This window comes from Oncorhynchus mykiss, chromosome 13 (assembly GCF_013265735.2).
Source record: "Oncorhynchus mykiss isolate Arlee chromosome 13, USDA_OmykA_1.1, whole genome shotgun sequence".
NCBI lineage: Eukaryota > Metazoa > Chordata > Actinopteri > Salmoniformes > Salmonidae > Oncorhynchus > Oncorhynchus mykiss.
The window spans coordinates 44,967,434-44,994,361 of record NC_048577.1 but is presented as its reverse complement, the minus strand read 5'-3'; the positions used below and the strand labels follow the sequence as shown (position 1 = coordinate 44,994,361).

At 47.0% G+C, this 26,928-nt stretch overlaps 1 protein-coding gene across 9 annotated transcripts in view; it reads right to left on the bottom strand.

Annotated features, from left to right (window-relative positions):
* Window positions 1-26,673, bottom strand: part of LOC110486526 (transcription activator BRG1) — a 28,439-nt gene extending 1,766 nt beyond the window's left edge. For 3 of the 9 annotated variants that reach the window (XR_005035566.1, XR_005035565.1, XM_021558192.2), the window contains exons 1-29: window positions 18,082-18,748; window positions 14,621-14,878; window positions 14,312-14,447; window positions 13,156-13,581; window positions 12,822-12,920; window positions 12,024-12,580; window positions 10,789-10,962; window positions 10,518-10,691; window positions 10,316-10,366; window positions 9,832-9,962; window positions 9,574-9,628; window positions 8,467-8,730; window positions 8,105-8,268; window positions 7,781-7,847; window positions 7,527-7,637; window positions 7,155-7,397; window positions 6,947-7,060; window positions 6,686-6,793; window positions 6,472-6,558; window positions 6,303-6,349; window positions 6,019-6,185; window positions 5,578-5,741; window positions 5,133-5,399; window positions 4,595-4,672; window positions 4,150-4,368; window positions 3,763-4,034; window positions 3,330-3,438; window positions 671-772; window positions 278-419 (exon numbers count right to left, since the gene is read on the bottom strand). Coding sequence is in view for 7 of the 9 variants with exons in the window: in XM_021558192.2 (XP_021413867.2) it covers window positions 278-419; window positions 671-772; window positions 3,330-3,438; window positions 3,763-4,034; window positions 4,150-4,368; window positions 4,595-4,672; window positions 5,133-5,399; window positions 5,578-5,741; window positions 6,019-6,185; window positions 6,303-6,349; window positions 6,472-6,558; window positions 6,686-6,793; window positions 6,947-7,060; window positions 7,155-7,397; window positions 7,527-7,637; window positions 7,781-7,847; window positions 8,105-8,268; window positions 8,467-8,730; window positions 9,574-9,628; window positions 9,832-9,962; window positions 10,316-10,366; window positions 10,518-10,691; window positions 10,789-10,962; window positions 12,024-12,580; window positions 12,822-12,920; window positions 13,156-13,581; window positions 14,312-14,447; window positions 14,621-14,836 (4,744 nt within the window). In the remaining 2 variants the exon portion in view is untranslated. Of the gene's footprint in view, window positions 1-277; window positions 420-670; window positions 773-3,329; window positions 3,439-3,762; window positions 4,035-4,149; window positions 4,369-4,594; window positions 4,673-5,132; window positions 5,400-5,577; window positions 5,742-6,018; window positions 6,186-6,302; window positions 6,350-6,471; window positions 6,559-6,685; window positions 6,794-6,946; window positions 7,061-7,154; window positions 7,398-7,526; window positions 7,638-7,780; window positions 7,848-8,104; window positions 8,269-8,466; window positions 8,731-9,573; window positions 9,629-9,831; window positions 9,963-10,315; window positions 10,367-10,517; window positions 10,692-10,788; window positions 10,963-12,023; window positions 12,581-12,821; window positions 12,921-13,155; window positions 13,582-14,311; window positions 14,448-14,620; window positions 14,879-18,081; window positions 18,749-23,881; window positions 24,129-24,394; window positions 24,494-24,755; window positions 25,158-26,131; window positions 26,268-26,454 lie in introns of those variants that run through there. The other 6 variants (XM_036941248.1, XM_021558195.2, XM_021558194.2 and 3 more) reach the window with 6 other exon arrangements.
* Between the last annotated feature and the right edge of the window lie 255 nt (window positions 26,674-26,928).

Sequence of the window (26,928 nt, the reverse complement as noted above, 5' to 3'; positions counted from 1 at the left end):
ACTGGAAGAACTTGCCCCGATTGGTGTTCTTAAATCACTGATGAAGGATTTTGAGGCTGATTCCCTGCCCGGTCAATGTTTTTAATTTGCAGTTTTATACTCGTGTGAATTCAATGGTTTTTACTGGATGTCCGTCTGTAATTTTTTTGTATTGACTTGGTGCTGCCTATCTTGACCAGGGCGCTCTTGAAAAATAGATTTTAATCTCAATGAGCCCTTCCTGGTTAAATAAAGGTTAAATGAAAAAATCTATATATGTAAATACTGTAACACTCACATTCAGACTCAGAGCCTTCGTCCACCTCCTCCTCTTCTTCCTCCTCACTGTCCTCTCCCTCACTCTCCTCCTCCTTCTCCTTTTCAATCTTCTGCCTGACACTGGTGAAGACTGACTGCAGTACGATGGAGTCCTCATAGATCTGGGGGGTGAGACACGCCACAGAGAAATATAGAAGATGTCAACAGCAGGGTAACAGGCTACTGTGACATTTCTTCAGAGTATGAGAGATTCCATTCAATTCACCATAAAGGTTGTGACAAGTCTCCTCGGATCTGTAATACATTGGGCTGAAACAGGCCCTCCATATCCCAGCACCCCCACAGCGTTGTCTTATCATGCCCAACAAAGATCAGCCCTCCCCTCACTCGCTCCCTGTCGCCGGACACTCACCAGAGAGCCCTCCAGGTTGAAGGTCTGAGCGTTACTACACAGCAGCATCACATCCTTCTCCAGGTCATTCAGGCTGCGGTACTTATGGCTGCGGATCCTCTCCTGGAGGGGAACAGAGGAGAGGACATCAGAATAGTCATCAGAACAGTAGAGGACAACACAGGACTGAGAAGATCAGAATTAGACAGCTAGATGTGACTTGTCAGTCCCCTAACCTCCCACAAGGACTGTTTTACTGAATGTGATTCCCTAGCCGATTCCCGCAATGTCTAATATTAAAGAAGTCTCGAGGTATTGCTCGCCTGAGGTAGATTACCTTATGATAAGCTGTAGACCACACTATCTTCATTATTCGTAGCCGTCTATTTGCCACCACAGACAGATGCCGGCACTAAGACAGCAATCAACCCTACTCTATAATGACATAAGCAAACAAGAAAACTAAAATCAGTTTTACCACGTATTTTCCAGCATGTCACTAGTACAACTAGAGAGAAAAAAAAAAATCTAGACCACCTTTACTCCACACACAGAGATTCATACAAAGCTCTCCCCCGCCCTCCATTTGGCAAATTTTACCATTTTACCATTTTACCATCCTCCTGATTCCTGCTTACAAGCGAAAGCTAAAGCAGGAAGTACCAGTGACTCACGCTACAGGACTGTTTTGCTAGCACAGAGTGGAATATGTTCCCGGGATTCATCCAATGGCATTGAGGAGAATACAACCTCATTCACCAGCTTCATGAATAAATGCATCGACGACGTCGAGCTGCCGCTTTTCAAGGAGCGGGACACTAATCCGGACGCTTATAAGAAATCCCGCTATGCCCTCAGACGAACCATCAAACAAGCAAAGCGTCAATACAGGATTAAGATTGAATCCTACTACACCGGCTCTGAGGCTCGTCGGATGTGGCAGGGCTTGAAAACTATTATGGACTATAAAAGGGAAATCTAGACGCGAGATGCCCAGTGACACGTGCCTACCAGAAGAACTAAATGCCTTTCATGCTTGCTTCGAGGCAAGCAATACTGAAGCATGCACGAGAGCACCAGCTGTTCTGGATGATTGTGTGATAACACTCTCGGTAGCTGATGTGAATAAGACCTTTAAACAGGTCAACATTCACAAGCCACAGGGCCAGACGGATTACCAGGATGTGTACTCAAAGCATGTGCGGACCAACTGTCAAGTGTCTTCGCTGACATTTTCAACATCTCCCTAACCGAGCCCGTAATACCTACGTTTCAAGCAGACCACCATAGTCCCCGTGCCCAAGGAAGCGAAGGTAACCTGCCTAAATGATTACCGCCCCATAGCACTCACGTCGGTAGACATGAAGTGCTACCAACCTGAACAAAAGGAACACCTATGTGAGAATGCTGTTCATTGACTACAGTTCAGTGTTCAACACCATAGTGCCCACAAAGCTCATCACTAAGCTAAGGACCCTGGGATTAAACATCTCCCTCTGCAACTGGATCCTGGACTTCCTGACGGGCCGCCTACAGGTAGTAAGATTAGGCAACAATACATCTGCCAGGCTGATCCTCAACACTGGGGCCCCTCAGGGGTGTGTACTTCATCCCCCCCTGTCCTCCCTGTTCACCTACGACTCCAACACCATCATTATGTTTCCTGACGACAACAGTGGTTGGCCTGATCACCGACGATACAGCCAACAGGGAGGTCAGAGAACTGGCAGTGTGGTGCCAGGACAACAACCTCTCCCTCAACGTGAGCAAGACAAAGGAGCTGATCGTGGACTACAGGAAAACGCGGGCTGAACAGCCCCTCATTAACAACGATGGGGCTGCAGTGGAGCGAGTCGAGAGTTTCATGGTCCTTGGTGTCCACGTCATCAATGAACTATCATGGTCCAAACACACAAAGACAGTCGTGAAGAGACCACAACAAAACTTATTCCACCTCAGGAGACTGAAAAGATTTGGCTAGGGTCCCCAGATCCTCAAAAAGTAATACAGCTGCACCGTCGAGAGCATCCTGACGGGTTGTATCCCCGCCTGGTATGGCAAGTGCTCGGCATCTGACCTTAAGGCGCTACAGACGGTAGTACGTACGGCCCAGTACATCAGTGGACCAAGCTTCCTGCCATACAGGACCTATATAATAGGTGGTGTCAGAGGAAAGCCCATACAATTGTCAGAGACAACAGTCACCCAAGTCAGACTGTTTTCTCTGCTACCACACAGCAAGCTGTACCAGAGCGACAAGTTTAGGACCAAAAGGCTCCTTAACAGCTTCTACCCCCAAGCCATAAGACTACTAAACAATTCATCTAATGGCCACCGGACTATATACATCCATTTGTTTTGTACACTGCTGCTACTCACTGTTTATTATCTATGCATAGTCACTTCACCCGTACATACATGTAAAAACTACCTCAACTAACATGTACCCCTGCACACTGACTCAGTACCGGCACCCCCTGTATATAGCCTTGTTATTGTTATATTTTATTATTTTTTACTTTAGTTTATTTGGTAAATATTTTTTTAACTCTTCTTGAACTGCACTGTTGGTTAATAAGGGCTTGTAAGTAAGCATTTCACGGTTGTATTAGGCACATGTGACAAATAACGTTTGATTTGATTTAGTCTTATAACCGATATTAAAGGGTTAGTGCCGTACCTTAATCTTCCTGAAGTCGACAGGCTTGCGGATGAGCTCGTAGTACTCAGGCAGCTCCTTGCGGGAGGGCAGCTGGATGAAGACTTCACTCAGCTGGCGCCCATTGCTGCTGTGAAATAGGAGAACAGGGAAACTCCGGGATTAGTCCACCTCAACATGCTCTGCTCTGACCATTAAATGACAAAGTAGGTTGCGTTTGTTGTCATGTGCTGACCTTCACTGAGTTATCTAGAAGAAAAAGAAACGTACACCTATTTAGGCGAGGTGCTGGCTAGCGGAGTAGAAAACTTGAAAATCAAAGAGAGCCGCACACTCTAGGAGCTCAGATGCAAAAATGCAATTACCAACGTTTCGATAGCCAAGCTGTCTTCATCAGGGTATAATCAGGACCTTCACTGAGTTGTCATCCAGACATAGGAGCCCACCAACTCACCCGTCCTTGTACTTGATGACAGTGTCCACCACCTTCTTCATCTTCTTGGTGAGGGATGGGGGGTTAGGGGACAGTTTTTCAGCCGGAGGGCGCCCGCGTTTCTTGGCCTTCTTGACCTCCTCGTCCTTGTCACGGCTGCGACCACCGCCACCACCGCTGGAGCTGGGTGTGGCTGGGCCGGGCATGTCGTCGCGGTCTCGCTTGCGCTTCCGGGTCGTCTTCTTGTGACGCACCTCCTCCTCGAGGTCCTCCAGATTACCGTCCTCTATGGCCTGTTGGAGGGGGAACCACACATCAGCATTGCAGGTCATAGACCATAGATTTCAGTTATAGGACTTTCAATTATTAGCTAAAAGCTTTTTCAACTACAACAGCTGGATAGCTGACCTTGAGCCACTGCTTCTCTGTGAGTGAGTCGCTGTAGTCCACCTCCTTGCGCTGGCGAGAGCCGCGACCAAACATCTTCTCCTCCTCCTCCTCACAGGTGAGCCTCTCCACCTCGGCATCATCCTTTAGGATCCAGGTGGGCAGCTCGTCATCCTCCATCAGACGGGGCTTTCTCTTGGGGTTGCGGGCGTCCTCGCGGCGCCGGTCCAGGTCCATACGCTGGAAGGGGGAGGTACAGTGTAAGAAAAGAGGGGGAAACAACAGTTGAAGAATGGTAGATTTCCATCTTAAGTCTACGCATGGGTGTCATTTTATCAGACTTGAGGTTGTGTCAAAGCCTCCAACAGGGCAGTCTTCAGTCTAGAGGTTGACCGTGAAGCCTCCAGTTGCCTCAAGAAAGACTCAGACTACATTTCTGTAAATCCTGAAGAACTATGGGACTGACCATGAACTGGTCAAACTCCTCTTCGCTCCTGGCAATCATCTGGTTGACGGTCTCATCATCAGGCACCTCGTCCTCCTCCTGTCGACAATAGAAAGGGTGAACACAGGGCTGTTAGTGGTGCCTCAGAGCCACGCCTCTGAACTAGAATTCTTGAATGCTTATCAGTTTTGTTAGTATCATATGAAGTGCATTATAACATGTAGCGTGTGATGTATTGGAGTAAATATCCTACAACAGGTGTGATGCATACGTCTACCAGGAAACCACTGCTCCTACTAACTGTATAGATAGAACAGACTTCCAGCTAGGACGGCTACTATGTTATTGAAAAAGAGCTTCATTAAATAAATAAAAAGTAAAATTTGTTTAAGAAAACGCAGGAAGAGGAGAAGAGGGGAAACCAAACCTAAAAAAAGGAACATCTCCTAAATCCAGAAGGTAGAGAGGAGGAGGAGGAGAGAAAAGTAAAGAAAGGTTAAATGGTAGGGAGGCGTGTGGGTGGTTGGGTAGTGTGGTGGACGGTCATGATCACACCCACCAACGCCCCCCCAGCGCGCCAGCCCCCCGGGGCCCCGACCTCGTCCTGTTCCTCATGCTCCAGGATGGCCTGCAGGAAGGCACGGCGCTCGTGACTCGACGACTTCTGGTCAAACATGCCGGCCTGGATGACCTTCTGGTCCACGTTCAGCTTGTACTTGGCCGCCGCCAGGATCTTCTCCTCCACACTTTGAACGGTGCAGAGACGCAACACACGCACCTCGTTCCGCTGCCCGATACGGTGGGCTCTGTCCTGGGCCTGCAGATCCTGTACAGGGGAGGGAGAGAGAAAGAGAGGGGTGAGTGATCAGAGTTAGGGGGAGGGCAGGACATGGGAGTTGGCTGTTACCTCACAAAATCACCTCAAAAGCCACTAATCCTAGCTGTTTTCTAAATATATATTAATAACTAAGCATAATACTGCAGTAGAGGGTAATGAGCTGAACCTGATGTGGGTTCCAGTCGGAGTCAAAGATGACCACAGTGTCAGCAGACTGAAGGTTGAGGCCCAGCCCGCCGGCCCTGGTGCTGAGCAGGAACACAAAGTACTTAGAGGCGGGGTCATTGAAGGTCTTCAAAAGCATCCCACGATCCTCAGCCTTAGTGGTTCCTATGGAGACAAAGACCAATGGTGATAGTTACCAGTTTCCACAGGAAACAGCAGGAGGGATATGCAAATAACATGAGCTCAGCTTGTGATCGTACATCAGGCTCCCCACACCACAATGTTGAGCTATTGTGTTCTAGTAAACTGCATACTGTAAGTACAAAACAAATCCTACACATACTGTTTTTCTCATAGTACAAAATACTTCTGGAATTTGTCTTGAATTCATTTTCCGAGCACAAGCCACCAGACTAAATAACTCTCCTATCCTGCCTCTCACCGTCCAGACGCAGGTACTTAAAGTTGCGCCAGCCAAAGTAGTCCTCCATGATGGTCATGGTGGAAGTCATCTGACAGAAGAGCAGGACCTTGTGTTCGGTGACCATCAGCTTGGGCAGGATACGGTCTAGCAGCTCAAACTTCCCAGCGGCGCGGTACAGATCAGGTCTGGAGGAGGCAGGGGATGAGAACAGAGGGGTGGATGAGGGAACGCGCCACACATAGTAAGATCAACCACAGCACCATGAAGCATCAACATGCAACGTCAGCAGATGCTTTGCTTACCCAGACACTACGCCTCCAGTGAATCCCAAATGCTCAGAGAAGGACTCCTGTGAACAGACGAGTCACAACTTCTCGGTTAAAATGAGAAGCTTTAACCACAATCTTGCACTTCAGTCAACATCTCTTCTCAATTCATGGAAAAGAGTTGAGGTGGACCCTTGCACTGTACCTCGATCTGCTGGAACATGTAGGGATGGTTACAGATCTTCCTCAGCTGCATGATGGTGTTCATCAGGGTCTTGGTGCCTCCTTTACCCTGAAACACAATACTCCGCACTTAGTCATCCTGTAGTACCCACCTAAACAGCCCAGTATAACTGACCCCCAGTCAGTTGTTAGGGGGTGTATGGAGAGCAGTGAGGGGGTTCTCTACTCCTCCTTACCTTCTTGTCTTTCTCAGAGCCGTCGGTGAGCAGCACACCCTTAGCCTGCATGTGTCTGTACAGCACTCTCTGCAGGGCCGACATGTCACACTTGATCACATACTCCACCTGGGGAACACACACACACACACACACACACACGGAGAGAACAGGTTAAAACATTGCATTGATTGGACTGATATGAGTTTAAAGTACTGAAAGAGTCAATTCATCTTTATTGTCCTTGGAGACTGAAAGCCAAGTGATTGACAGGAGTCAGACCTTCTCAGGCAGCTGGGACTCCACTTCCTTTTTCAGTCTGCGCAGCAGGAAGGGGCGGAGCACTTTGTGCAAACGACGGATAATCAGGATGGTCTCTTCCTCGTTCAGATCCACCTAGGGTCGAGAGAGGGGGGGGGGGGTAAGAGTCCAGCCATGATGACCCCCAATGTCTCCAGAACACCCCTCTCCAGAGCCTTGACTAACTCACCTTCTCTCCGGTCATGGCGAAGGGGGCGTTGAACCACTGCTCGAAGGTTGTGCAGGACTTGAAGATGGTCGGCAGCAGGAAGTTGAGCAGGGCCCAGAGCTCCGGCAGCTTGTTCTGCAGCGGGGTGCCGGTCAGCAGCAGACGCCGCGGGGCCAGGTAGTGGGTGTTCAGAACCACAGTCAGCTTACAGTGGTGGTTTTTCATACGGTGGCCCTCGTCCACTATCATGTACTTCCATCGCAGCTGAGAGGGAAAGAGTACCGTGGCATGAGAAGATGACATGGAAGTTTCCATAGGTTCACCTGTCTGACTAGGGCCATTTCTAAGGCGGTGTACTATTGCACGGGGTGATTTGAAGAGGTGGGTCCCTACCTTAGCCAGCACTTGCTTGTCTTTGATGATGTACTCGTAGGTGGTGAGCAGTACGTTGAACTTGCCGCTGCGCAGGATGGGGAGGAATGCCCGGCGAGCCTGTGGGGAGCCCTGGACAGAGATATAGTAGAACACACATCAACTTTACATCTACAGAACACTATAATCAAAGGATATTCACATGTACATGCGGACCACCTCCTATGCAATTGTCAAACTTCACCCTGGAAGAAGCGTTGAAAGGGGCTACTCACTTTGTAAGAGACTTTCACCACCGTTGGAGCCCACTTATCAAACTCATACACCCAGTTGGACAGCGTTCTGAAAACAAAGACGGGAGATAAATTGATAAACATACACTTGCTCTGTCCACCTCAAGTCGCACTGACACAACACAAGGCACTGACACAACACAAGGCAAAAATATCTATGACCGTGGAAAATACCCATAACAGCCCTTTCGGGCTTGTATCCGTATAATTACAGGTGAGAATCTCGATTGAAACAACAGAAATACTGCATCAGTTCCGGTCCATAAAGGAGCTGAGAACCAACTAGAGGAAAGGAGAGGGACTCACGAGAGGGGCACGATGATGAGGAAGGGGCCGTTGATGCGCTTGTGCTCCATGAGGTAGGTGATGAGGCCGATGGTCTGGATGGTCTTGCCCAGACCCATCTCATCAGCCAGGATCCCATTCAGGTTGTTGTTGTACAGGGACACCAGCCACTCCAAGCCCTTGATCTTAGAGGAGAGAGGGACACAAACCAGTCATTCTACTGTCTCACCTGGTCATCAGGTACGCATGGCTTTGGTCATGTGTCAGCTCTTCTTTTTTTGTAAGCATTGTGAAAGGTAATGAAACACTACAGCATGCATTGTGTATGGGAAATGCATTGTGTATGGGAAATCATGTTACTGTGAAGTGGGTAGACTGTGTACCTGGTAATGTTTGAGCTGCCCGTTGACCAGCAGCGTGGACTGTTTGTCCACCGTCTCAGTGACGGCGTGGGCCACAGCATAGTATGACTGCAGGCCTCGGGCGAACGCCGCCTCGGCACTGTTATACTCATCATCCACATCCTGCTTGGCTCCCTCGATGATGTAGCGGGCGTCGACCTCGGACACGTCCTCTGTGTCGGGGTCTGGGATCTTCTTTTTCTCCTCGGTGGGAGCCTGGGAGGGCTGGGGCTCCACCTCTTCCTCCTGAGGGGTGCGGAGCAAGAGGATGGACTCAGATACAGACGCCACACAGCCTGGCTCAAATTGTCTCAGCCAAGGTCAAGTCAAAAGACGTAATCGAATTGGAATAAAATATTCTTTATGGAAACTAGAACACAGCTTGTCCCATGAACTGGTCAGGATTAAGATTTATCTGGAAAAGATCTCTGTTCCAGTAAAGATATTTACCACACAATGTTTTGATTTACATTAATATAAGCTTTATAGTACACAATGCAGAGAAAGGGTTACATTAGTTTGGGCTTGGCAATGGCCTAGTTTCTGAAAGCCCAAGGCAAGAGTGGTACGCCTCTGAACAGACTCCACACGCAAGGTCTCATCCACAGAGTGGTACGCCTCTGAACAGACTCCACACGCAAGGTCTCATCCACAGAGTGGTACGCCTCTGAACAGACTCCACACGCAAGGTCTCATCCACAGAGTGGTACGCCTCTGAACAGACTCCACACGCAAGGTCTCATCCACAGAGTGGTACGCCTCTGAACAGACTCCACACGCAAGGTCTCATCCACAGAGTGGTACGCCTCTGAACAGACTCCACACGCAAGGTCTCATCCACAGAGTGGTACGCCTCTGAACAGACTCCACACGCAAGGTCTCATCCACAGAGTGGTACGCCTCTGAACAGACTCCACACGCAAGGTCTCATCCACAGAGTGGTACGCCTCTGAACAGACTCCACACGCAAGGTCTCATCCACAGCGGTCTGCTTACATTTATTTAAAGGCGACTTGAGGTTTACGATATACATATATGAAAGGGGAAAGTGGGGGGTAAGGAGAGCATTGTGGTCTCTAAGGTACATACCTCCTCTTCCTCTGAGCCACTGTCCTCGCTGTCTGAACGAGGGGCCACTTCATACCTGCAGGAGAAAAGTTTAAATGATTAGTTGTGATGCCCGATGAAATTGTTTTGAGATGACAGTGTGAAAAGCATTTAAATTTGTACAATGTTCATCCTTTCCAAAGGGAAATGGTATTTCATATTCCTCAGGCTCTCGTGTCGTCATTATTCCCACAGTCTGGGCAAACAAACATGTGTTCTAGCTAGCTGTGTTTAACTGACCCAGGGTTCATCTCCAGCCAGGTGTCCAGCTGGCCAGCCCGGGGCGCATCCAGCCCAGTCAGGATCTTCCCACTATCTACATGGATCACCTTCACAGGCAGGTCACTCATCTGACTGGTCTCATCCAGAGGCTGAGAGTGGAAGAGGGAGCGAGTGAGAAATTGACTGGAAACTGTGATATATTACCTGCCCATATGATCATTTCATGGTAAATTAAACAAGTATTCCTGTGGCTTTGTGAAAAACAGGGAGCCTGGAAACAATGCTACCTTTTAGTTTCTTATCAACACATCATGAGGCAAATGGCCTATTACCAGACATGAAAAGGGCCTATTAGTTAACATGTTGAGTGATGGGGCTTGCATTCGTTCATTATATTGTTCTTCATGAACTGGTGGCAGAGAAGATGACTTTGTCAAAAAGCTTGGTGGGAAATTGTCTGGATTTTATCGGACCAAATCTTTCACCGGGATCTGAAACTCACCTCTCCGTCGGGTCCCAGGGCAGGAGGCTGGCCCTCCCCACTCTCTGGCTTCTAGGGAACATGAACATCAGTTTCTCATATTGCAATGACAGGCTCAACAACGTAAACACAGGGGGCCACATATCGCAGTAAAACACAAGGCAACACAAAACAAATGGAACTTCAGAAAGATGCACTTTCAACATTTGGCCTCATTCTTCACCTTCTTCTTCTTCTTTTTCTTCTTCTTCTTATCCTTGAGGGCCTGATCAGCCTTGTGGGCTCTGACCAGATCGGTGAGGTTGGCCACGTACTCGTCTGTCTGCTGCAGCAGGTAGGCCAGGCGCTTGTCTTTCTTCTGGTCAATCAGCTTACGGTAGCCCTCCTCATCTTCAGCCTAGGGAAGGACACACATTGACTACAGGTGTTAGAGTAAATCTATGGCTACTTAATAGTGAGTGTGTAAACGATCACGCAGCTGTATGGTCACTCACCATCAGCCTCCTCATTCTCTCCTTCTCAATGCGCTCGTTCTCCTTCTTCTGCTCACGCTCAGTGTTGGCGTGGTACGTGGCCACAGCTTTGGTGGCCTTCTGGAGCTTGGCTGTGATGGAGCGGTGGTACTCCTTGAAGTCTTTAGCATGCTGCAGGATGCTGTTAAGGTATTCCTACACAAAAACCTCTGAATATTAGTGTCTATAAAATACAACGCCAAGCACTGGAGGTCTTACAAGAATGTGAGGATCATCTGACATCTAGGTTGGGAACCTGGCGTCTCAGTCCCGACCCCTCTGTGTACCTGGCGTCTCAGTCCCGACCCCTCTGTGTACCTGGCGTCTCTGTCCCGACCCCTCTGTGTACCTGGCGTCTCTGTCCCGACCCCTCTGTGTACCTGGCGTCTCTGTCCCGACCCCTCTGTGTACCTGGCGTCTCAGTCCCGACCCCTCTGTGTACCTGGCGTCTCTGTCCCGACCCCTCTGTGTACCTGGCGTCTCTGTCCCGACCCCTCTGTGTACCTGGCGTCTCTGTCCCGACCCCTCTGTGTACCTGGCGTCTCTGTCCCGACCCCTCTGTGTACCTGGCGTCTCTGTCCCGACCCCTCTGTGTACCTGGCGTCTCTGTCCCGACCCCTCTGTGTACCTGGCGTCTCTGTCCCGACCCCTCTGTGTACCTGGCGTCTCTGTCCCGACCCCTCTGTGTACCTGGCGTCTCTGTCCCGACCCCTCTGTGTACCTGGCGTCTCTGTCCCGACCCCTCTGTGTACCTGGCGTCTCTGTCCCGACCCCTCTGTGTACCTGGCGTCTCTGTCCCGACCCCTCTGTGTACCTGGCGTCTCTGTCCCGACCCCTCTGTGTACCTGGCGTCTCTGTCCCGACCCCTCTGTGTACCTGGCGTCTCTGTCCCGACCCCTCTGTGTACCTGGCGTCTCTGTCCCGACCCCTCTGTGTACCTGGCGTCTCTGTCCCGACCCCTCTGTGTACCTGGCGTCTCTGTCCCGACCCCTCTGTGTACCTGGCGTCTCTGTCCCGACCCCTCTGTGTACCTGGCGTCTCTGTCCCAACCCCTCTGTGTACCTGCCGTTTCTGTCCCAACCCCTCTGTGTACCTGCCGTTTCTGTCCCAACCCCTCTGTGTACCTGCCGTTTCTGTCCCAACCCCTCTGTGTACCTGCCGTTTCTGTCCCAACCCCTCTGTGTACCTGGCGTTTCTGTCCCAACCCCTCTGTGTACCTGGTGTTTCTGGCGTCGTTTGCGCTCCTGTTCAATCTTCTGTTGCTTCTCCAGTTTCTCTGTGATGCGGGCCTCACGGAGGGACTGCCGCTTGCTGCGCTTGTAGGCCTTAGCGTTGAGGGCCGTCTCCAGGGCCGTGTCACGACGCATACACACCACTACCTCCTGACGCAGTTGTCTCTGGAAATTTAGCAGCCTCAGGGCCTTTAGCTCGATGTTGGCTTTGGTGCGCAGGTCTCCGGCCAGAGACCCTGGTAGATGCTCCAGCTCCTGGATACGGTGAGTGATACGAGCCTGCAGCCTGTACTCTCTCTCCTGGAGGATCTCCACTGGGTCCAGGCCACGGGGCTTCTGGATGGGCGTGATGCGGTTCTGTTTCTGGTGCAGCACCATGGGTGGGGGCAGGGGAGGCTGCCCAGGGGACTGGGTCTGGGGGGGCATGACCGGGGAGGCAGCAGGGGGCACGGAGGGGGGAGCAGGGGAGGGTCTCCCAGTGGGCTGAGGGGGAATCAGCTTCTGGGGGGCACTGGATGGAGCAGCAGCATTCACCATGGGCCCTAGAACATATGGCATTGAAAGAGCTATTAGTTCTGCCATCCCAGAGTGCTTTGGTGCAATTATTATCTGTTCAACGTGTGTATTACTTGTTTAATTTTTATTTAATTAGGCAAGTCAATTAAGAACAAATTCTTATTTACAATGACAGCCTACCGTTGTGATAGGTCTGGTGAAACTATCAGCACAGGAAAGAGAAGAACATGGACTAAAAACACTATAGACTAGTGCCCTCTCACTCACCTTCGGGCCATTGTTTAGGGGGGCCATTGGTGGGCTGTCCCTGCATACCAGGGGGAACACCTGAGGGTCCTGGAGGAGGCATGTTTGGGCCTACCATTCCTGCAAGATGACATTAGAAATGATCAGACACTGCCTGGGCATTCATGCCTACTGAAGTCTAGTTAACGTAGAAAATGGTGCCTGAACTGAGAACATGTGTTCAAGTTTCACCACCAGGGGTCCCCGTTCAGCATTCAAATTATTTATTTTATTTGTTTGAGAGAGAGAACATTTGTGTCATTCATAGGGTTGCATTGACAGCCTGTGTAGCATAACTGTACATTCCCCCACTCACCATGAGGTCTGTTGTAGTTTGCTGGTGGCTGTCCAGGCCCCGCTCCAGGCCCAGAGGAAGGGGGCATGTTGGGCATCCCTGGCTGCTGCTGCATCCCTGGCATGGGCCTCTTGCCCTGCACGGCCATCTGCAGGTGGTCTGGCAGGGGCTGGCTGCGAGCCAGCATCTTGTAGGCCATGATCTGGGCCCTGAGCTGGTGTAGCTGGTTTTGGTTGAAGGGGGTGGGTCCACCTGGCCCAACACCGCCTGGCCCAGAACCACCACTCGGACCTGGGACCCCAATGCGGTTCTGCTGGCCCATGGCCTGGGGGTCACCTCCCTCCATGGGGACACCTGGGCCAGAGGGCATCATGGGGCCGGGGGGAGGGCCGTTGGCTGGCACGGGGCTGGGAGAGTGCTCAGAACCCCCCAGTGGAGAGGGGTAGCCTGGGGAGGAGAGACAACAGCACAGGTGAGAAAAGTCCTCTTCCCTGGGAATGGTAGGGCATGACTGTCCCTTTAACTGAGAACAGTGGGAAACTGATTTGAATGACTAAAATAATGGCTAGATACATCGAAAATGGTGGCGAAATGGATGCTAACAGACCAGTAGAAATGTTAACCAAATCCAGACTGGTATTATGATTATGAGCTGGACTGGCGATACAAACACTTTACAAATCAGTCTCTAACAGACATGCACACATTACAGCTGAGCCTTGCCCACTGTCACACCAGTCAATACAGGGTAGAAGAGTCAACAGAAAAACACCCTCTCCTGTGTTACAGTATTTCAACAGCCCCTCTGTCCCTCTCTCCTTGGTGACTGAGTAGTTTTGTAGCAGACAGCTGCCACCAGCATTGTCTGAAAGGGGAAGCCTCATGCCCCGCCCCTCCACTGAGCGTCTGCTGCTCACGCTACCCAACAAAAGACAGAAGTGAAAGAGGAGAAACTAGCTGGTTGAGTTCACAGTACAAGTGCACACGCGTCTACACGAGTTAGCATTCTCTTCTCAAGTAATTGGCTTTAAAAACAATTGTGCTTAACTCTAAAATCATAAGCACCATATTTAGAGCATATGGAAAGCTAATAAGTTGACCTTTTGTGTAAAGCTCCTTCAATAACAGAGTCAATGTTTCTTCTATCCAATCTAATCAGTACCCCATGGTATGGTACCTTGGGAATGTTGGTCCATGGGGCTAGGAGGGGGTCCCATTCCAATGTGGCCTCCACCTGGTCTCATGCCCATGCTCTTCATCGGTCCATAGCGAGGGTCATCAGACATGCCCTTCTCATGCATGCCTTCCATAGGCTGGGAGAACACAACAAACATTAATACATTAACATAAGCATGTCTTACTTAGATAGCACATACATTTCTTATATACAGTAAAGGAAGAATAGATTAATGCTAACCTAGTATATATTTAAAAAAAGTTGTCATAAAATTACACCGCATACATTACATTTAAGGATATGTCTTACTTTGTGCATCTGATGCATATTCTCCTGAGGATATCCTGAGGGCCCCTGTTGTGGGTGGGAGTGCCCAGAGGCTGGGGGACCTGGGCTGGGTCCCATCATGCCATGAGCAGAGCCCGGGGAAGGGCTGGGGCCCATCATTGCTCCTGGAGAAGGCCCCGGTCCTGGGGAGGGGCCCGGCCGAGGCGTCCCTCCCATGGGGGGGTCTGGGGTGGACATCTCTCAGCTGAGTCTGAGACTGTGACAGCACCAAGCACCACTCTTCAGAGAGGACAAATTACAGATGATACTGACCAAATTGTAGTTGACAATCTTGCAATATTTGTTTGCGTTTGTTGGCTGAACCTGCACCAAATCTCCAGTGGTTTACCTTCATAGCTTGTTTTCCATTATCTTTTTGTTGTGCAATTTTACTTCCATGACGGATCAAAAAACATGTTTTCTCATGACTCTTGTCCCGTCGCAGCAGACATATGGTATTATAATTGGATTTTAAGGCTCGTATGAATATCCTGCTTAATATAATATTTGTGTCATTATCACAAATCAACTGCATTATACTTAAATACTTCAACCAGCAAAATGGCTCTTTGGCTGGCTTTTGCCACAGCATTTATCAATGAGCGTTAGGATTCTAGCTAACATTTGATGCATCCAAAAAAGTTATTTTGCAAAGACGACAACTAAATATAATCTTAGCAACTTTCAAGCAAGAATCAAAACATAATTGTAAGCGTATGAGAACCCTAAAAAGTTATTTTGGTTCAAAAGTAAAATCTTGGCTATGTTGAATGGGCGCAGATGGCAACCTGTGTGTAACGCTAGTATTTCATGTACTGTAAAAGGGTCTATAGAATCATGAGAATCACAATAAATATTTTATCGCACCTAAGTATCGTGATATCATATCGTGATATCGTGGTAGCCCTAGTGCGTACCAGATCTCTATGTAGCCATCATCCACAAATGGACTTTGTGTTCTCCGAGCTGTGGGTTCTCGGATGTGCCCAACTTACCCAAAATACACCAGTTGGTCTGAATAACAAGAACCAATTCTCAAGATAGCCTTTTTGTAGTCATTTGAGTATGTTTTGTGTTAATATGCACGGCTGGCACAAATATACACAAGTAGGATTAGAAAATAAGACACTAGACTGGTAGAACCTGAAAGCACAGCTCACACATCTCCTGAGTTAGTTTATTTGAAAGCCAGTTTCTGCTTCAGTCACAAGGTGGCTAATTATGTCAAGATATCAACTTAAGACAAAAGTAGGAGCGTAGGCAAAAACACATCAACCACACCGACTCTCGAAATGGGGCCACCCCAGGGGTGCGTGCTTAGTCCCCCCCTGCACTCCCTGCTCAGTCACGACTGCATGGTCGCACACAACTCCATTAAAGAATGAACATGGTCCACACACACCAACACAGTCCCGAAGAAGGCACGACAATGCCTCATTCCCCACAGGAGGCTGAAAAGATTTGGCAAGGGCCCTCAGATCCTCAATAAGTTATACTGCTGCACCATTGAGAGCATCTTGACAGGCTGCATCATCGCTTGGCATCCAAATGCAAGGCACTACATAGGGTAGTGCGTAAGGCACAATACATCACTGGGGCCGACCTCCCTGAATTCCATGACCTCTTTACCAGGCGGGGTCAGAGGAAAAACACTAGAAATTGTCAGACTCCAGTCACCCAAGTCATAGACTGTTCTTTCTGCTACTGCATGGGAAGCGGTACCAACGCTGGAACCAACAGGACCCTTAACAGTTTCTACCCCCAAGCCATAAGACTGCCAAATAGTTAACCAAATAGCTACACAGACTTTCTGCATTTACCCCCTTAAGCACTAACCCTGACTCATCATATACACACACTACTGCTACTACTTATTACCTATCCTGTTGCCTAGTCACTTTACCCCTACCTATTTGTATAGCTATCTACCTCAATTCCCTCGTACCCCTGCACATCGACTCGGTACGGGTACCTCTGTGTATAGCCAAATTATTGTTACTCATGGTGTATTTTGGCTATTCCTCATGTTATTTTAATATTTTCCCCTGCATTGCTGGGAAGTTAGTCTACACTTGTTCGTTGTGAAGCATTTGATTTGTTGAAAGACACCAATGTTCTGTTGATCTTCAGTTTGCACAGGCCCACCTAAAGACCTCTAGATGATTACATAGAGTGCCTGCCTTTGATAATACAACCCATATCACAAATCAATTATAAAATGGTATACTTTTATTAATAATTGCTTTCCTCAAATATAATAATTGCACAGATAGTTGGAGAGAAATATGTTCTAATGACTAAATATTTTTCCCAGTGTGTGGCGATTGACAGAATGAGGAGAGTTCTTGTTTGGAAACCTTACACTCAGACGAGGTGATTCAGATGATGCTGCCCAGCAGCAGCTGCATGCATAAAAAGAACCTTCATACACTCCCGACAGAATAAACAACATAAAAGGTAAACAGCAACCATGATGTGTGGGTAAAGTTGTCGACATCATGACATTCATGTTAGTGAGACGAGTAACGCTATTTAAACGATTGAAAGTGGAATCTATTGTCGTTCCTCCTCACTTGATATTGTTATGTTAACAGTTATGTCCAAGGACTGATGCATTCTCTTTGGTGAGACTGTAGCTTGATACTGTAAACCCTGCTACCGGCGACTTGACTTAAGCTAGCTAGCTTTAGTAAAACACGGATATTTAGCTAGCTAGGTGGGCCATAGTTGCCGGTTGCAGTTGGTAATCGTAGAAATTGAATTACGGTAGCTAACTGGGTAAAGACTTCGTTCGTTAACTACTTGCTAAATATTTAATTATAGACGCTAACTAACCAACTTTATAAAAAAAACAGTTAACGGATGCTAAGCTAATGTGGTGTACGGTGTAGTTAGCTAGCTTTCTAGCCAAGCTATGCTATGTATAGTAACTCAGTTCCGTTTACAACACAGGTCAGAAACCATTCAGTCATGTGATGTGCTAACAAACATTGTTTTCTAGCTACATAATGTGTATAAAATGAAAACTAAAAACACAAAGAAACATTGCCAGACAGTTGGCTAACGTTAGCTGGTATAGTCTCTACTAGCCGAACATGCTGTCGTTACAAAATGTATGGTGAGAATTGGGTTATTTTGCTGACTTTGGAGATGCAGCAAGAGTGTAAAAGTTAAACAATCCTTTCAGTTGATTGATCCAACCTGCATCCCGTACCCCCGCTCTAGCTAGACAGATACATTTACCAAAAACACAATTCATTCATTTCACTCTGACGCCAGTCTGCACTGCAGACAAGACTAATAAATATGTCGGTCTTGATGCTAACGTTCCGTCCAACCCAACGATAAGCAAAGGGTATTAGAAACTGAAATTACGTCTCAATAATCCAAATAAAGATAACATCGACGAAGTATTAAAAATAAAACGGTTGAATCTGACTTACATTGAAATCACCCTTCGCGGATAGGTCCCTTCGATTTCCAACGCTAGCCAGAAACAAAGAGCGACCTAGCCTGTTAGCTTTTTTTCTCTCACCACCCCCACTTCTCGTCTGATTGTATCGCCAAGGAACGGCCTTCACTACAGCAACCGTGATACAAGAGCGCCCCCCCTACACGTTCATCCCCCATGAACGACTGGAAAATCAACGCATGCCCAGTCTAGGCCCCATTGCAGAGAAGAATGTGGGCGAAGTATGTCGACGTGGGGGATGGGTGTACAAATTATTATAGAACAGCATTATTACACGTAGTAAAATAAGATCATGAGGTATCATTGTTGATAGTAGTCATTGACAGTAACAATGAAATCAATTGAGCTCCGTTTACATACATTTTTCTGCCTGAATAAAATGTGCAATGTCAAAAAAGCATTTGCCGATGTCAACACAAGCTTTTTTTTTTCCTAGGCAAGTCAATTAAGAACAAATTCGTATTTACAATGACGGCCAAACCCGGACGACATTGAGCGTATTGTGCGCCACCCTATGGGACCCCCAATCATAGCTGGATTCGAACTGTCGTGACGCCTCTAGCACTGAGATGTAGTCCCTTACACCGAACCCAAACCGGCTGCGCGCGTGCGCTATCGTGCATAAATGTATCTTGTCTCCCTACACCAAACGCGATCACGACATGCAAGTTAAAATATAAAAACAACCTCTGAACTAATTAGTGTGCGATGGCGCACGCGCGCAGCCGGTCTGGGTTCCGTGTTTGACCGCTGCGCCGCTCAGGCTCGCCACTCAGTAGATGGCGTAGAATAAATAGGCTTGGGCCTTCCGCAAATGACTTGTGTGGGAATGATACTATAAAGACACAGAAGAGCCTTGTCTAGAATAACTCCTGGGCTGCAAAATAGAAAGTAAACATGATTTAGGCTAGGCCTATTCCACTATCTAAATATGTGTTATTTAATGGACATATAATTGCATAATGTATTTTTATAGCCATGTGGGGCTACTGTAGTGAGCATGTAACCTAATGAATCACACTTTTTCCAGTATTTGGGAGCGCAGACTTATATTAGGCATTATGTTAGGCATTTTGACCGTTGTATTTGCAAATTCCAGTCTGTATGTAGGCTTGTTATAACCATTTGCATTGCACAACCCCAGCACACAGAGGCTATATCCATAACAAATAACAGACAAAACAAAATATTGATTAAGTGTTGGCTATAACCTGTCTTGAGCGAAATAGTCTTGACTATTTGGGACCTATTGGCTATCCATAGCCTATTCTTAGTGCCAGATCTGTTTTTCCCTATCAGCCACTGCATATGCTTCAACTGTTTTGTTTAAAATGTATTTAGAGGCCTGTGAGCTAGGGTCTTTTTTTAAGGGGAGGCCTATAATAAAAACAGTTATAAAACACAAATAGAATTCTACAATTATTCCACAACACACCAGTACCCAAAATGATAGCCTACATTGCAATGCTTCAAGTTGATGGCCCATTGTTTTATTTGGATAGCCTAAATTAAACATTGAATTATTAAAATGATAGGCTACTTGAGAATTTAGATACCTTTGAATACACGTGGATTTCAATAAACAAACATAAGACTGTTCTATTCTCTTTGATTTAGTTCCTATTGGAACTCAGACCATAAACAGAATGGATGACATACTGACTGACTGAACTGAATGATGAATTAAATGTTGAAATATGTTGGGATGATGAGTTGCACGCATTGTGCATGCTCTGTACTTTATTTGGCTAGTAGGCAAATAGGCCAAATTAGGGTATAATGACTATGGCTGCATGCCCCCAGAAGGGCATCTTCTGAGGCTGAGGGGTGCTTTTCCGAAGGCGCATAGTGCTGTGGTGCTGCATGGAGATCACACGCTCTTCAACTGGGCAGCTACAGGGAATAGCCTACATGGAGACTACTTAAGACCACTGCAACAGAGTTATTGTAATGTGTGGGAATAAGATCATGCTAGACTTGGCCTACGTTTAACCTCTCCCTTGTTCATTTTAAAGGCCATATGTCCATGACCCGATTCATATAAATCATGTCCAATTATTTTAAATTCATATTAACCCCTCCTACAGAATATGCTTTGGCAAGATTGAGTGATTAAATAAATGTCAAAATATTCTAGAAAAAATATTTTGAGTGGCAAAGTCTCTTGTGGTCATACATAATTCATAGACTCACCAAACATCTGTTTCATTATTTCTGGTATATACTACTGGTTATGATTGCAGACAGAGAATGGGATGGTGCAGTACTAATTAGTCATATTTTGATTAAGTGCATGCATGGGGATGTCCACATAACCCAGAGATATGCCCATGCTGTAGAGATACACCTAGCTGACTGAAACTTCACTGTTGTAGGCATAATACAGCTAGTGCTATCTAGACCTGCGAGGGCAAAGAAATCCATTACATTAGCTACCTAAATGTGAAGTAAACTCAACTAGGGAGTAATAGCGATTGGAGACTTTTTACTAGAAAACGTGCAGGATAACTTTCCGGTTTCTCCGGCTTCCATTTGTTTTTACATTGTGTTATGGTTGTTCGTGTAGCACTCCACACAGGCCATTTGGTGTACGTTTTTTTGTTTGTTGGTGAGACGAAACTGCCAAAACTCTGAAAGGTATTATTGTACGTCAGAATTGCAACACAAGATTTGTTCAAGCCTAAAATGTTAGTCCGTAACCATAACGTGGTGTTTGTATATTCACAGATTCAATTTCACGTTTACATTTTGTGTTTCACACATGGCTTTTCTTACGATCCTAACAATTTACGTATGAATTTTCTTACGATCTTAATGATATGTACGTTCAACCTTTTGTCAGCTATCTGGCTCCATAGAAAAACTACGACATTTACCTGGATTTCACTCTGCAAGTAGCACTGCTGGTGATTTGAAAAGTTAGTCAATCAATAATATAATACTCTTAGAAAAATGGTTTATATTTAATTTACAATCTGTAGAAAATTTGACAATAGAAAGGTTCCAAACTTTTGTGAAACACCACATTACAGCTGAAAAATATATGGCAAATAGACATCAAAACTGGATGGTGTTCAGAGATGGATGGGAGGTGTTGAGAGGAGCTGAAGGGTGGTACCAAAAAATAACAAAAAACAAGATAACTAAAGTAAAATGTACTGTGTCAAGGGTTTTTCTTTATTTGTACTATTCTATACATTGTAGTAATAATAGTGAAGACATCACAACTATGAAATAACACATAACACATGAAATCATGTAGTAACCAAAAATAAGTGTTAAGCAAATCAAAATATGTTATATTTTTCAAAGTTGCCACCCTTTGCCTTGATGACAGCTTTACACACTCTTGGCATTCTCCTTGGCATTCTCTTAACCAGCTTCATGAGGTAGTCACCTGGAATACTTTTCCAACAGTCTTGAAGGAGTTCCCACATATGCTGAACTCTTGTTGGCTGCTTTTCTTCACTCTGCGGTCCAACAAATCCCAAACCATCTCAATTGGTTTGAGGTCGGGTGATTGTGGAGGCCAGGTCATCTGATGCAGCACTCCATCACTCTCCTTCTTGGTCAAATAGGCCTTACACAGCCTGAAGGCGTGTCGATTCATTGTCCTGTTGAAAAACAAATGATAGTCCCACTAAGCGGAAACCAGATGGGATGGCGTATCGCTGAAGAATGCTGTCGTAGCCATGCTAGTTAAGTGTGCCTTGAATTCTAAATAAATCACAGTGTCAACAGCAAAGCACCACCACACCATCACACTTCCTCCTCCATGCTTCACGGTGGGAACCACATATGCAGAGATCATCTGTTCACCTACTCTGCGTCTCACAAGGACACGGCAGTTGGAGCCAAAAATGTCAAATTTGGACTCATCAGACCAAAGGACAGATGTCCAAGGTCTAATGTTCATTGCTTGTGTTTCTTGGCCCAAGCTGGTGTCCTTTAGTAGTGGTTTCTTTGCAGCAGTTTGACTATGAATGCCTGATTCACGCAGTCTCATCTGAACAGTTGATGTTGCGATGTCTGTTACTTGAACTCTGTGAAGCATTTATTTGGGCTACAATCTGAGGTGCAGTTAATTGCCGATTTTTGAGGCTGGTAACTGTAATGAACTTATCTTCTGCATCAGAGGTAACTCTGGGTCTTCCTTTCCTGTGGCGGTCCTCATGAGAGCCAGTTTCATCATAGCGCTTGATGGTTTTTGCGACTGCACTTAAAGAAACGTTTAAAGTTCTTGACATTTTCCGGATTGATTGACCTTTGTGTCTTAAAGTAAATATGGTCTATTGTTTCTCTTTGCTTATTTGAGCTGTTCTAACCATAATATGGACTTGATATTTGACTCAGGTATCTTCTGTATACCACCCCGACCTTGTCACAACACAACTGATTGGCTCAAGTGCATTAAGGAAATCAATTCCACAAATTAACTTTTATCAAGGCACACCTGTTAATTGAAATGCATTTCAGGTGACTTCCTCATGAAGCTGGTTGAGAGAATGCCAAGAGTGTGAAAAGCTGTCATCAAGGCAACGGGTGGCTACTTTTGACGAATCTCAAATATAAAATATATTTAGATTTGTTTAACACTTTTTTGGTTACTACATGATTCCATATGTGTTATTTCATAGTTTTGAAGTCTATACTATTATTCTACAATGTAGAAAATAGTAAAAATAAAGAAACTCTGGAATGAGTAGGTGTGTCTAAACCTTTGACTGGTACTGTAAATAAACAGCCAAAAAATATATGTGGGATTGGAAATTATGCAGATATTTTCACTGATAGAAGCCACAATCAATTTGCAACATTTGAGCTTATCGAACACCCCCTGCCAAAAAAAAATAGTGTACACTACATGATCAAAAGTATGTGGACACCTGTATGGGGACACTGCTTCTTGAACATATCATTCCAAAATTCATGGACATTAATGTGGAGTTGGTCCCCCCTTTGCTGCTATAACAGCCTCTACTCTTCTGGGAAGGCTTTCCACTAGATGTTGGAACATTGCTGCGGGGACTTGCTTCCATTCAGCCATAAGAGCATTAGTTAGATCGGGCACTGATGTTGGGCGATTAGGCCTGGCTCGCAGTCTGCGTTCCAATTCATCCCAAAGGTGTTCGATGGGATTGAGGTCAGGGCTCTGTGCAGGCCAGTCAAGTTCTTCCACACCGATCTCAGTAAACCATTTCTGTACGGACCTCACTTTGTGCATTGGGCTATTGTCATGCTGAAACAGGAAAGGGCCTTCCCCAAACTGTTGCCACAAAGTTGGAAGCACAGAATCGTCTAGAATGTCATTGTACGCTGTAGCGTTAAGATTTCCCTTCACTGGAACTAAGGGGCCTAACCCGAACCATGAAAAACATCCCCAGACCATTATTCCTCCTCCACCAAACTTTACAGTTGGCACTATGCAGTCGGTCAGGAAGCTTTCTCCTGGCATCCGCCAAAGCCAGATTCGTCCGTCGGACTGCCAGATGGTGAAGAGTGATTCATCACTCCAGAGAACACGTTTCCACTGCTCCAGAGTCCAATGGCGGCGAGCTTTACACCACTCCAGTCGACGCTTGGCGTTGCGCATGGTGATCTTAGGCTTGTGTGCGTCTGCTCGGCCATGGAAACCCATTTCATGAAGCTCCCGACGAACAGTTCTTGTGCTGACGTTGCTTCCAGAGGCAGTTTGAAACTCGGTAGTGAGTCTTGCAACAGAGGACAGACGATTTTTAGTCGCTACGCTCCTCAGCACTCGAGCCTGCAGCCTGTACTCTCTCTCCTGGAGGATCTCCACTGGGTCCAGGCCACGGGGCTTCTGGATGGGCGTGATGCGGTTCTGTTTCTGGTGTAGCACCATGGGTGGGGGCTGCCCTGGGGACTGCGTCTGGGGGGGCATGACCGGGAAGGCAGCAGGGGGCACGGAGGGGGGAGCAGGGGAGGGTCTCCCAGTGGGCTGAGGGGGAATCAGCTTCTGGGGGGCACTGGATGGAGCAGCAGCATTCACCATGGGCCCTAGAACATATGGCATTGAAATAATTATTAGTTCTACCATTGATTCTACAGTGTTTTGGTGCAATTATTATCTATTTAATATGTGTGTATTCCTTGTTTAAATTGTATTTAACTAGGCAAGTCAGTTATCAATGACGGCCTACCGTTGTGATAGGTCTGGTGAAACTATCAGCACAGGAAAGAGAAGAACATGGACTAAAAACACTACAGACTAGTGCCCTCGCCACACAGGTGAATCACTGCCCAGGGGTCAAGCCGAGGCTCACCTTCGGGCCATTGTTTAGGGGGTCCATTGGTGGGCTGTCCCTGCATACCAGGGGGAACACCTGAGGGTCCTGAATGAGGCATGTTTGGGCCTACCATTCCTGCCAGATGACATTAGAAATGATCAGACACTGCCTGGGCATTCATGCCTACTGAATTCTAGTTAATGTAGAAAATGGTGCCTGAACCAGTTTCACCACCAAAGGTCCGTGTTAAGCATTTAAATGATTTATTTTCTTTGTTTAAGATGAACAGCATGTGCGTGATTGACTGTAATTATGCGCATGTGTGTGTCATTCATAGGGTTGCAAAACTCATTGACAGGCTGTGTAGCATAAACTTGCATGTGCCCACCCCACTCACCATGAGGTCTGTTGTAGTTTGCTGGTGGCTGTCCAGGCCCCGCTCCAGGCCCAGAGGAAGGGGGCATGTTGGGCATCCCTGGCATGGGCCTCTTGCCCTGCACAGCCATTTGCAGGTGGTCTGGCAGGGGCTGCCTGCGGTCCAGCATCTTGTAGGCCATGATCTGGGCCCTGAGCTGGTGCAGCTGGTTTTGGTTGAAGGGGGTGGGTCCACCTGGCCCAACCCCACCTGGCACAGAACCACCACTCAGGACACCACCGAGGTTCTGCTGGGCCATGGCCTGGGGGTCACCGCCCTCCATGGGGACACCTGGACCAGAGGGCATCATGGGGCAGGGTGGAGGGCCGTTGGCTGGCACAGGGCTGGGAGAGTGCTCAGAACCCCCCAGTGGAGAGGGGTAGCCTGGGGAGGAGAGACAACAGCACAGGTGAGAAAAGTCATCTTCCCTGGGAATGGTAGGGCATGACTGTCCCTTTAACTGAGAACAGTGGGAAACTGATTTGAATGACTAAAATAATGGCTAGATACACCGAAAATGGTGGCGAAATGGATGCTAACAGACCAGGAGAAATGTTAACCAAATCCAGACTGGTATTATGATTATGAGCTGGACTGGCGATACAAACACTTTACAAATCAGTCTCTAACAGACATGCACACATTACAGCTGAGCCTCGCGCTCTGTACATATTACCTGAATTACCTCAACACCCCCGCACATTGACTCTGTACCGGTACCCACTGTACTTAGCCCCGCTATTGTTATTTACTGCTGCTCTTTATTATTTGTTCATCTTATCTCTTACTTTTTTAAAAGGTGTTTTCCTAAAACTGCATTGTTGGTTAAGGGCTTGTAAGTAAGCATTTCACTGCAAGGTCTACATCTGTTGTATTCGGCACATGTGACAAATACAATTTGATTTGTCACCAGTCAATACAGGGTAGAAGAGTCAACAGAAAAACACACTCCTGTGTTACAGTATTTCAACAGCCCCTCTGTCCCTCTCTCCTTGATGACTGAGTAATTTTATAGCAGACAGCTGCCACCAGCATTGTCTGAAAGGGGAAGCCTCATGCCCCCCCCCCTCATCTGAGCGTCTGCTGCTCACGCTACCCAACAAAAGACAGAAGTGAAAGAGGAGAAACTAGCTGGTTGAGTTCACAGTACAAGTGCACACGCGTCTACACGTGTTAGCATTCTCTTCTCAGGTAATTGGCTTTAAAAACAATTGTGCTTAACTTTAAAATCATAAGCACCATATTTAGAGCATATGGAAAGCTAATAAGTTGACCTTTTGTGTAAAGCTACTTCAATAACAGAGTCAATGTTTCCTCTATCCTCTATGCAATCTAATCAGTACCCCATGGTATGGTACCTTGGGAATGTTGGTCCATGGGGCTAGGAGGGGTTCCCATTCCAATGTGGTCTCCACCTGGTCTCATGCCCATGCTCTTCATCGGTCCATAGCGAGGGTCATCAGACATGCCCTTCTCATGTATGCCTTCCATAGGCTGGGAGAAGACAACACACATTAATACATTAACATAAGCATGTCCTACTTAGATAGCACATACATTTCTTATGTACAGTAAAGGACGAATAGATTAATGCAAAAAAAGTCTCATAAAATGGTACTGCAGACCATAGAAGACATTTGACATCCATTACAGTTATGGATATGACCATTTTCTGTCTTACTTTGTGCATCTGATGCATATTCTCCTGAGGATATCCTGAGGGCCCCTGTTGTGGGTGGGAGTGCCCAGAGGCTGGGGGACCTGGGCTGGGTCCTATCATGGCTCCTGGAGAAGGCCCCGGTCCAGGAGAGGGGCCCGGCCGAGGCGTCCCTCCCATGGGGGGGTCCGGGGTGGACATTTCTCAGGTGAGTCCGAGAATGTGACAGCACCAAGATCCACTCTGCAGAGGACAAATGACAGATAAATACTGACCATTATTTACAACAAACCAACCCAGCAGTGGGGAGTAAAATGTACTGTGTACTAGTGATGGGGGAATTGATACCGTTACAATATATCTTCAACAATATCCCGATTTGTATCGTTTTGACAATATCACATTAGTTGGCTGTATCTAGGGTTGCAAAGGGCTGGGAACTTTCAGTAAATCTCCCCAAAAAAATCCTTTGAAGTTAATTAAGGCCTGGAATTTGGG